Genomic DNA, 12,074 nt, shown 5'->3' on the forward strand with positions numbered 1-12,074 from the left:
GTTGTTAAAGATGTAAATGAAGCTGGAAAAACAGGATGCAACAAATGAAGGCATTAAAGACCCATCTCCCCTCGCTGCAGGCTGATTCTCCAGATGCAAAGGATGAGCTGGCCTGCCTGGAGATGAAACATCAGGAAACATTTAGGGAGGTGAGCACAGAGCAAACTGAAGGCTTTACCAAACAGTTACTGTTCTAACAATCATCTTTTCTTTTTTTTACCGTCACATTGTTGACTGGTAGTAAATTGTTCTGACGCTAATGCAAGGTACCGTCCCTACACACTGCTCCCCGGGCGCCTGCTTAGTGGGCTGCCCACTGCTTCACTGAGTGAATGGGTCAAATGCAGAGAAAAACAAGTAATTTCCCCATGGGGATCAATAAAGTATCCATTATTATTATTATTATTATTATTATTATTATTATTATTATAAGTAATATTGCTTTTTTAGCCAATGTAAAAACCCTTCTCTGCCACATGTATTATGTAGCCATATATAATAAATTCATAGCATGTGTGAGCAGCGTTGTGTTGTAGTGGAGCAGAATTCTGGTGCTGAATCAATTTGTTTTTATTTATTTATCATCAGCAGAAAATTAGCTGCAGTATTCGACATTTTTACAAAAATAATGGCTCACTTGTGTTTGAAATGGATTGCTCGCAGACTCTACAACCCTCCTTCAGTGTTTTTTTTTTTTCTTTTAAATTTCTACTCGTTGTTTCCATCCTCCAGCCTGAGAATTGACTGTTTTGGCTGTCAGCCTCATAGCTTACATCTGCCTCTACCAGCAGCAGGAACAAGTGAAAAAGATTTAAAAATACTGTGTATGTTAGCCTCCCAACACCAGATGACTGACAGGTGGAGCTGGTGGACACCATAAGAGAGCTAAAAGTATAGAAATATTGTTCTATAGTTCTCATTAACTGTTAGTTATTTAAGTAGTAAAGTGTGGTGAAATGTTGTGTTGTTATTGTTTGCTGCCCAATATGACAGAAACGCAGGAATGAATGTTAGCTTAAACAAAGGGAAACATAATTAACTGCAGTTAATACTGCATTTAACTGTGTCCGCATAGCTTTGGGGTTTCCCACCAAATGAAATCTGGGGGCAGACGCTATATCCTTAGAATAATAATACAATATTTAGGGATAATGATAAAAAGGGATAATGATATTTATTTAAAAAAAATTATATATACTGAACAACCATTTAGCGGTGATTATAACTTGTAGGTGGCAACATTTATCAGTGCAAACAAAATGAAGGGTATTTTCTGTCCTTCTTTTCCGGTGAAGCACTGTCACCGATGACAGCGGTACCAGACTTAAGTTAATGTGTGAAATTGTTGTCACAACAAGGTACCAGCAGCAGCAGCACTATAGTGCAACTGTAGTGACACAGTATTATATACAGTGCAACAGCACAAGTCAAATGTAAACACAAAGGTTGCCTAGGTAGTGTTATTATGAGTGTTTAACAGTAACTAAAGTAACTCAGCCTCTTCAACAAAGAGTGAAACAAATTTGTAGCGTGAAGATTCAATTCTGATTAAATGATCACCGGAGGCTGACACACTCCTTATTAGTTATTATTAATCTCTGGCTCTCTTCCACAGCATGTCTTTGTCATGTCTTCCTCCCCTCACCTACCAGTCGGTCGCGCCATAAGGCCGTCCCTCCCTGAGCCTGGTTGTGCTGGAGGGTTCTTCCTGTTAAAAGGGAGTTTTTCCTTCCCACTGCCGCTGCTCATAGGGGGTCATATAATTTTGGGGGTTTTCTCTTTTTGTATTATTGTAAGTTCTTTACTTTACAATATAGGGCAATTTGAGGCAACTGTTGCTGTGATTTGGCACCACATAAATCAAACAGAATTGAATTTGAATTGGTTTTTATTGTTCACAGGCTTCTCTGGGTTTGTGTTGTGTGTGTCCCATAAACATATGGCCTTGATTTGTCACTGATGTCACAAGATAAAACTTTTTTATAATGTATTATTGTATTATTGTGGACAGTGTGATTTGACATTATTTTAACACTTTTAAAAAAACTAATATTTTAAGTAATAAATAGTAAATGTGTTACGATTAAAACAACCAATCTGAGTATGACACGTAAAAGACACTTGAAGGCTGTGCTTTGCATTCCCTCAGATGAAATATGGTAATTAAATGTTACTCAGTTCACAACATTATACTAGAATTTGCGAATGGTGCTGTGTGACGGATCTCAGGCATACTGAGTTTTCTGTAGTTATTTGTGTGGAGGAGTGCTTTTATATTGTGTTGTTATAACCAAAGATCATTTAAATCGATCAGTAATTTCCCTGTCTGTCCTTCTCTCGTTTTTCCCTACTTCATTGTCTTTTCTTTTGTATCGAAACTGGATGTATTCTGAGGAAAAGGGGGTGATTTCAGTTTTCTTACCCACCATGCATTCAAGTTCAATCACTGTCAGCACATGAAAGGAAACAGTGACAAAAAAGGGATATTTCAAAGCTTTGAAATGTCTTTAAATTTCTCTCCAATTATGCTTTTCAGTTTCAAAACTTGAAGAATGAAAATGCCACTTTGAAACAGCGTCTGGAAAAGCTTGTGACCAAACTTCAACACCTAGAAGACAAGAGGAAGGAGGAAGGAATGAAGATGCCAGACAGAGTGGAAGAGGAGGGGGAGGGAAACAAGGTGGTGAGAGGAATCCAGGGATCTGAATCCTGCAGGGGAGAGGGGGAAGGAAGGGTTAAAATGATGGAGGAGAAGGAGAAAAGAGGAGAAGTCATCGGGACTCACCGTGAAGCAGGAGTTGGTGAAGAGATTCTTCATGTTCAGATGGGAAAAGATGAACCATGCAATGAGGTGATCCAGACCAATAGAAGAGGAGAGGCTGAGGGAGGGCAGAAAGAAAGGGAGAAACAGGAAAAAGAAAGTGAGCCGAAGAAAGAAAAGACTGAATTACCAATAAGTTCAGAGATACAGAAACAATCAGTTGAGGATAAAGTAGAGACTATAGCTACACACCTGGCCGTATGTTCCCTGACTAGTCCTGATATGGAGCTTCTGACAAAACGACTCCAGGAGGCCCAGGAGGAGGCCGAAAGACAGATTAACGTGGCCCAGGACTTGCGCTCTAAACTGGGAGAGCAGAGCAAGAAAACCTGGGAGGCTGAGCAGCGGCTGGTACTCGTCGAGGCTGAGCTGCAGCGTCTGAAGAAAGCCGGAGAAAGTTTGGTGGAGGCCCGCAGGCAGATAGAGGTATGGCTGGCTGTAGTGGTTAAGTTGGAGACTGTAGAAAGTAGATATTAATGGTCGGTGAAACAAGTGAAAACGTGGGCGTTATATTATTGTATAATTGTGTTTATAATGTGTTTCTTGTGTGCAAAGCGCCATCAAATGTTCCCGCTACAACACCCATAAAAAGCAAAAGCTGAAACTGATTTAAAATTGACTGCCAGCCACTTAATGATCGACTCCTTGTGCAGCTATAAACTGCTTTCAGGGCTAAGCACATGTTTAGATCGCTCCTTGGAAATCCCTCTCTGACCACTTGCAGTAATACATCTGTGACTCATGATGGATCTTAGCTTTCATCTTGAGAAAGAGAACACATTTTCTAAGGGAGAGTCGTAAGTGACAAATGTATTGGGCACAAACAATGGTAAATATAGAAAAAAAGTCTGGGTTTTCAATGTACTGTGAAAGACGTCACTTTTAAACGTGTCACAGTCAGGGAAAGTTCACGCTTACAGTTACAGTGCAACTCTGCACTAACAGTCTGACCTTGATGATGGACAACTGTATGGAGCGCAGCACTGTAAATGTTAAATAAAATGAACTTTTCCACTGAACCGTGCTCTTTGGTCTCTGGGTTGTAGCCGGAGACCAGTTTCTTATCGCCAGTGAAGATCCTCGTCATGCAACGCTGAGTCAGTTTGATGCTCTTGGTGAAGTTGCAGATGTCTCACTGCAAGTGGTCAAAACCTAACAATCCAGACTGCAGCGGAGCGCTGAAAGTGGCACAAACCAATGACTGTGAAGGCGATTTTTAAAGCTCACTCTTAAGCAGAGAACGCGTTACTGTAATCTGATTACTTTTTTCAGGTAACGAGTAAAGTAAGGGATTACTATTGCAAAAACGGTAATTAGATTACCATTACTTTCCCGTAGGAACGCTACGTTACTGCGTTACTAAAACCGTGATTTTTTTGCGAGAATGTCTCATGACAGTGACGTAAGCGAGTGCGACATTCGTGACAACAGCTGTGTGCAGATAAACAATGGATCATATATCGATTGTGGGAGAGAGTATGAGCGTGCAGCGTTTAAAGCGTGGAAGTACTGACCTTATTTTGAGTTTGATTCCATAAAAAGTGACAAAAACATTAGCGTCCGTTGTGCGTGGGAAGAAAACTTCTTTTTACAGCGAAAAAAATCCCTAAACTTCCAAGCAAGCACCGAGTGCGCTACGACGTAATGGGAAACTCACAGAGAAACTCGCGGATTCTTCAACTGACCGCTGCAGCACACCTGCACCAGGGCACACCTGCGCCTACGCCACTTCTGCTTTACAGGTTAAAATAGAGCAAAAGGACCGCTAGTCTTTGATTTCATTTATTTTCTGCTGTGTTTTACTTGCATCTGTTTGAAAGAGTGAGTGTAAACACACACAAAAAAAATTATTTTATCTGCTGGAATGTGCAGAAAATAGGTTTAAATGTTTAATCAAATTTCTTCCAGTCAGAGAATGTTGCATATAATTAAATTTTTGCTTGATGCATAAAGTTAAAAGATTAAAACTAATAAAACAAGTTTTAAAAAGAGACTTTTCCATTTGATTACATTTTGTATGATGGATTATGTAGAAAAAGTAGAATTGGGCTGAAAGATCTATCGCTTTATCACCTATTCAGGTTGTAAATCGTGTTTTTAAAAAGTAACTAAGTAACTAAGTAATTAATTACTTTTGAAAATAAGTAATCAGTAAAGTAACGGGATTGTTTTTTGGGGGAAGTAATAGGTAATTAGTTACTGATTACTTTTTTCAAGTAACTTGACCAACACTGCTCTTAAGTTATTGGGTTATTTTTGGTTATAAGTATGAGCTGCATGGAGTCATCCTACTACAAAATTGGTATCAAGTTTTCTGGTTTTTCAGTTTTTTTTCATAATATTGTCTCTGATTATATACATTACAATTAAAGTAACTCAGTAAATAACAGAAACAAAGATTCAAAAAGTTCACACATCAGAATTGTTTTCAGCAATAACAGTGGCGTGGCTCTTCACTCCAAACTAAAATATCTATTACAAAAACAGCTTTTATATTGATTGTCATAAAAATTTGTTCAGCCAGATGAAAATTTTTAATTTCTTTGGTAAGTTTCTGATCTACACTGTCATGATTATCATACAAAAAGGTGATTTTTGTACTTAGCTGTACTTTACATTAAATGCATGATGGAAAATATTTGCAAACATGGTGGAACTTGAAGCTCACCAGGTTGCTTTTGTGAGCATTTTTGCATTTCGCTCAGGGCAGCAGTGTGCCAGAGTAAAGCCTCGCAAAGCTGCAAGAGTATCTGGGATTGTTTGTGCTTTTGCACACTCATCAAACCTGCACCAACAACAGACCCTTTGTGTTGTTTGCCAGTTAACTGGAATTATTAGGAAATGTATTTACTCAACACTTCCTTTAAAGCTGTAGGTTTGTAGTTCTTTCCTAGAAATCATATATATACAAGACTCATTCAATTACTGGAAAAATATAAGAATGTTTTGTAGTAATAGTAAATGCACATGCTATACATCGAGATTTCAGATGTTTCTAACTGCTTTTCTCTCAGGTTCTTCAGTCTGAGGGTCTAGTTATGGAGGAGGAGTTGTGTCGCTTACGAAGCCAAGCAGAGCTTCACAGGATGCAGACCACAATCATCGCCACTCTGGAGGGAGAGCGGGCTACACTCGAGAGAGAAAGAGACACGCTGCGCAGCTCCTTGGACGCCTTGCGCTCCGCCCAACGCAAGGTTGGAGAGTACACAGCCACAGACTTGCACACACAATATAAAGACGCCAAATATGCCCATGAACATGGCAGATGACACTGGACTTAAGAGGGAAATAGAAGAAGAAGGGCAGATAAAAAACAGAAGAGTTCAAAATTTTCTTAAAGTCAACCTCTGTGGTCTGCTTAAATAAAAACATCCCATCTGGATTCCACTTAACCAATAAATTTCAGTATTTCAGCAAGCAAATTCCCTTACTGCACGACTGAGGCTTCAACATGAAGTGGAACAGTTTTATTAAGCTGTCGGAGATGCATGTTAACATTTTTATCCACCTTATATTGAGCGAGCAAATCAGATTTGAACTGCAGTATTCAGATATTGACAAAAATCTCATCTGCACACAGAGGAGGGAAGCAGGTGAATGTTTTGGTTTGGCTTATTCAGTGAATTTCTGCAGATGGAAATTCAAGCAGAAACCCAACTGAGAGCCACCTTCTTCAGACAGCCCACTTTGGGTCATTGAAGTCTTTGTGAATACGGTGCAATTTAATGTGCAATTTGCAGTAAAAATTTCAACACATAAGAAAAACTGCAAACTAAGGAAAAGAGCACTGCTAAGTCAGCATTAAAGAAATACCTTAAAAGGGATTCATAAATACCTCCCACTCAGAAAACGCTGTATATAACCCTCCATCTGATGGGGTAATGTTCTTTGGTGACACCCTCCCAGTTTTTTGAAAGTGAAAACATCAGTCTTTTTTGTGGCTGTTTGGCCTAAATGTCTACTAAAATTACTTCTGGCTAATAAACTACAATTTTCTTAACCAAGACTGGATGTTCTTTAACTGTACACAACATATAATTGACAACCTATTGTAAAGAAACAGCACGTTAGAACAAGTGTTTTCCGCTATGATGCATCCCAAAAACCTGTTTTGTGTACATTTAGTTGCTTGCATGAAAAAGTAGTGCAACTCTGGATGGGCTTTTCCTACCGATCTGCCACACTTCTCACGACATCGCATCAAACCAGAGATGCATCTTTAAAAAACAGTGCCTCATTCCTTTGATTTCTAAACACTAAATCTAACAGCACACTCTCATAATGTTAGAGCTGAGAAAGTACTCTGCTGTCACTTGGTTTATGAATAAAATAACTTAAGTTGTAAGCCAGCCAGACGTCAGCAGCAACTAAAAATTTGTTCATTTCAATATTTGATGTTTTAGCCCATGACACAGAATGGATTCTAGCTACATTCGAGGTAGACTTCACATTCCGACCACCAGCAGGAGAAGCAGAGAGCCAGAATTCATGAGAATAAAACAGTGCATGTTAAATGAATCATGAAGTGTACTTCTTTCAGCTGTAGGTGTAAGTAAAAACAAAATAGGAACTCACGTCTCATCCTCGTTCTCCCTTTTGCTTCCCTGTCGTTGTGTACGTTTACTGAACTGGTTTGTTTTAAAGCATTTTTATTTATTTTTTTAAAAACCCTCATATATCCTGGAAAAATTGATCAGATTTTCTGCTAAGTAATTAGATTTAGTCCACAATCTGGAGGACGCTGTTTTGTGTCTTGGAAATAACAAAAATCTACTCAATATGTTTTTTCTATAGGGCTTTGAAAGTGTTTCTGAATTGCATTGTTTACATCCACGTTTGATGATGTGGAGGGGTGCAGTAATGTGAAGTATGGTTATTCTCGTAGGCGGCAAAAAAATGTATATTTACTCAAGTGCTTTAAAGTACTCTTGACATCCTTGTAATTTCTATTTCGTCCCTCTTTATACATCCTCTTCACTAAAGTACAGGATTTAATAAATTAGGTGAATTTCCCTAACAGGATTTAAAGGTGAGCATTTTAACATTCAGGAAAATAATTATAGACCACAGTATTGCTTATACAGTAGAAATATCTAACAGATAAGCAAACAGTTCCTGTTATTTATATAGAGTTCAATCTGCAGTTTGGTTTCAGGGTAAATTAATGTTTAATGTTTTTAATAGTCTGAAAACTTTTGAATTACTTATTTTTGAGCTGTATTTTTAAAATATATTATTGCTGTTTTGATCCAATCAAATGCAAGGACCTAAAAGCAGGGCACACAGCAGGAGGCGGGACTAATGAAAGCTGTGGGAGCTACAGAAATCCACCAGGTACCAAAGATCTCAGAGTATGAGCAGATAAAGTGCCCAAGGTGCAATTAAAAGGCACAAAACTTAAACAAGGTCCAGCCCGGGTTGACTTGAGGACTTGTGAGGTGCACTGGGGCCTGGCCCAAAACAAACAATGCCGAAAGGAAAACAGACATCATGACAAATAACTAGAGACGGTACTATAAATACACAGAAAACCAACTCACTATAATAACACAGGGGAAACTAAATAGGGCAGGGAAGGAACATACAGATAACAGCTGACTCTTAGACTAAAGCAACTGCCAAAATTAAACAGGAAGTTACTATAAAATAACAAGAAACAAAAAGAGAGAAACAAAGAAGTGAAGAGGAAAACACTAAAAAACACGAGGGATGAAAACTACAAAAGTAGTAGAATCAACAACCCAAATGCAAAACTGTGCCAGTGGTTTAATTTTTGTACTCTGATAAAGTTAATTTTATGTTTATTGCCTGTTTTATTGGCCACATGCTTTCGTGTTGTCTGTTGCACTTTCCTCTGTGATTATGGGGGACTTATTTAAAGCGGGCGTTAAGAACCGAAATCATCCTTTGTGTTTTCTCTTTTGCCAGAGTGACCAGTTAGAGCTCACTACTCAGACTCTCAGAGCAGAGTTGGAGCGTCAGGGCCGCAGTTTGGAGACCTCACGCCGTCGCGAGGAGGAGCTGGAGGCAGAGCTCCGCGAGGCTACCCTCGAGGCTGAATCTTTGGCCAGGGCACGAGATCAGGCGCTGCTGGAGGCTTCACGGTTAGAGCAAGAGAAAGAGGTGTGTCAGTCAGAGCTGGATGGCCAACGGAAGGAGGGCAGACAGAGAGAGAGGGAAGCGGGGAGACTGAGGCAGCAGCTGGAGAGCACAACCCTGGCCCTGGAGCACAGCAACCAGAGAGCCTGTGCTCTGGATGCTGAACACAGGTACACACACTCCTAAGGACATGGAGTTAACCTTGATCATGCAGTTAACTTTATAAGGCACCAGAGACAGCACTGTGCTGAACAGTACATTTATCTTTAATGTCAACTCTGTCTTATGCAACCAGTGTCTAAAATGTGTTTGTGGTGTGCGTGTAGACGTGTGTGTCAGCAGCTGTCTGAGTCCAAGGAGCTCTGCGCTCAGCTGCAGGACCTGGAGAAAGAGCTCAGCTTTCGATTAAGCAGCATGGAAGAGGGTAAACAGCAGCTGCAGGAGCAGTATGCAGAAGCACAGGCCAAGATTAGCGCACTGTCCCAGGTGTGTATGTGTGACGTGGTACTTTAGTTCCTAACGGTAAGCACTGCTGCAGGGATGTGGTGGAAAATTCACAGGCAGCTCAGCAGTGGAAATGACTATTATTACTGAAATGAATTCAGTGTGTTCACACCGGAAAAATAATGAGAAATGCAGAAGATTCAAATTGTATTTTTTTTTATCTGTTGATGGACACTGTGGTCCCTCAGCACAGAGCATAATGAAAATAGAAATGGTGCTCAAAACTGGAAAAAGGAAAACAGTAACACTTTATTTATTACAACATAAAGTGAAGTATGCATACTTAAAGTGTTTGTTTAGTTGCATTTGAGTGTGGATTTTATATACTGTGTGGCCACAACAGAATGAAGAAAATGATGTCGACTGCTTTCTGCTAACATTAGAAAAAGCTATAAAAATAAATACATTCTGAAAAACTCAAAATCTTATACAGTAAGTAAATAAACAATTATGTTTTAAGCTGAATTACTATACTCATTTCTAGATCCATATTGTTTATTCTTTTATTCTATGTTAGAGTAGCTGGTGTGAATTCAAAATAAGTCATATATAATTCTTGTATAATGTAAACAGAATTGGTCCTAGTGCGGATCCCTGTGGAACTCCATAATGAGCTTTAGGATGGGAAGAGGATTCCCCATTTACATGAATTTACAATTGAAATCTATTAGATAGATAGATAGATAGATAGATAGATAGATAGATAGATAGATAGATAGATAGATAGATAGATAGATAGATAGATAGATAGATAGATAGATAGATAGATTTTTATCCATCTATCCATCCATTCTAAGAAAACAAAGATTCAGCACTTGTTAGGCAATGTTCTAGTGGTGTGTTCTTGTTGTTTATATTAGTTATTTGCCTACTAATTTGCTATCTAATTACTAACTTATACTAATTATGATATAATGTTATTAGATTGAACCACTCTAGGACCACAACTAGTATCAAACTACTCACATGAGGACTGGTTCTCACACAGACTAAGAACGTAGTGTAAATGGGTGATAAATGAAAGGAAAAACCAACATAAAGTTTCCTGGGAAGGTGTTGGATTACCACATATTGAACAGAACAGCTTTAATATTCTCTGGCATTGATTTCCCAAGAGACTAAAGTCTGGAGGGATGAAACACCACACGTTCACAACATAATCCCTCATTTGGTGTTTTAATAATAATGCTTGTGAGCACTGTCAAACACTAAAATGTACTGTTGGTGTTGAGCTAGGTTGCAGTGTACAGACCGCGAAGCCATTATTTCCATATATATCAAACCACTCTGACCTCAGTTGTCCTATGGATGGTGACATCTTTATCCCATGAAGACTGAAATGTTTTATCACTACATTGCGATCAACAACTTTGTATTGATTTGAACTGGGTTGTCCCTCGAAGGGGACGAGTGTGCTAAGGAGAACATACATGGGTGCATAAGGACTGCTGAGTCAAACAAACCTTTGTGGGGAAACATGTATGTAGGTTTCGGGGCGATCGTGACTCAAGAGTTGGCAAATCGTCTTGTAATCGGAAGGTTGCCGGTTCGAGCCCCGGCTCTGACAGTCTGGGTCGGTGTGTCCTTGGACAAGACACTTCACCCGTTGCCTACTGGTGGTGGTCAGAGGGTGGTGCCAGTGTCCGGCAGCCTCGCCTCTGTCAGTGCGCCCCAGGGCAGCTGTGGCTACAATGTAGCTTGCCATCACCTGTGTGTGAATGGGTGGATGACTGAATGTAGTGTAAAGCGCTATACAAATACAGGCTGTTTAGATTAGTTTTTTTTGTGGTGTTTACAGCAAGTTCCAGAGATTTTAATCGTTATACTTTCTCACTATTTCTTTCTCTCTCTTATCAGGATCTAACCCGTGAGCAGGCTCGTTCTGAGAAACTGGCCACTGAAGTGGCACACCTGAGCCAGAAACTACAGCGATCCGAAGCCGAGCGGCAGTTGGCAAAAGATTCTCTCCACCAGTCACAGGAGAGAATAGAGTCTCTCTCCCAACTCCTAAAGAAAAGTGAATCTCTGCAGTTAGAGACGAGGAGGGAAAGTGCACAAGTGAAGAGTGCGCCTAATTCAAATTCAGAATCGACAGACAAGCAAGACATGTCACCTTTGGATCAAAGCCCCGAGGCTGCCAAAGGATGTGACCTTTCCACGACCCGCGATCATTTCATGGGGGAGGCAGAGAGGCATCTCAGTGAGAGGGTGATCGAGCTGGAAAAAGAGGTCTGTATTTGAATGTGTGAGTGGGTGTTTGGGGGTTGGTGTGGGGGCTCGGTCTTCCCTGTGAGGGAGATGATGTATATTATGTTGAAATTCTTGCTCTAGGGATTCTCGAGGACGATCAGCTCACAGTGGGCCACTTCCCAGAGTGCAGCACTTTATTTCCAAAACTAGTGCTTTATCTCTGCTCATCGGTTTTAAAATGTCACCCCGGCTACTGTTAATCTTCCTTATCTCCTCTGCTGCTTTTCTGCTTAAGCTCTTACTGTCTCTCTCTCACACTCACACATACTCTCTAACATCAAGCTGTGAGGGGCGCTTCCAGCATTGCCAAGGTCACAAATTTCACCCGGTGTGGCTCTCACTCAGAACGTTATTACGTCAGTGCTTTCAGGTTTTGTACAGTAGATTAGTCTAGATGAAC

The 12,074-nt window shown here is 40.0% G+C and overlaps 1 protein-coding gene across 1 annotated transcript in view; it reads left to right on the forward strand.

Annotated features, from left to right (window-relative positions):
* Nucleotides 1–12,074, forward strand: part of ccdc88b (coiled-coil and HOOK domain protein 88B) — a 59,002-nt gene that overhangs the window by 19,987 nt on the left and 26,941 nt on the right. The window contains exons 14-19 of the mRNA XM_085296979.1: nt 81–149; nt 2,537–3,247; nt 5,836–6,015; nt 8,750–9,090; nt 9,247–9,406; nt 11,282–11,653. Of these exons, the coding sequence (XP_085153105.1) occupies nt 81–149; nt 2,537–3,247; nt 5,836–6,015; nt 8,750–9,090; nt 9,247–9,406; nt 11,282–11,653 (1,833 nt within the window). The remainder of the gene's footprint in view (nt 1–80; nt 150–2,536; nt 3,248–5,835; nt 6,016–8,749; nt 9,091–9,246; nt 9,407–11,281; nt 11,654–12,074) is intronic.

The sequence above is a fragment of the Mchenga conophoros genome, linkage group LG2, assembly GCF_057382185.1.
Source record: "Mchenga conophoros isolate Kocher_MC1m ecotype Shallow Benthic linkage group LG2, M_conophoros_male_GT1.1, whole genome shotgun sequence".
NCBI classification, from domain to species: domain Eukaryota; kingdom Metazoa; phylum Chordata; class Actinopteri; order Cichliformes; family Cichlidae; genus Mchenga; species Mchenga conophoros.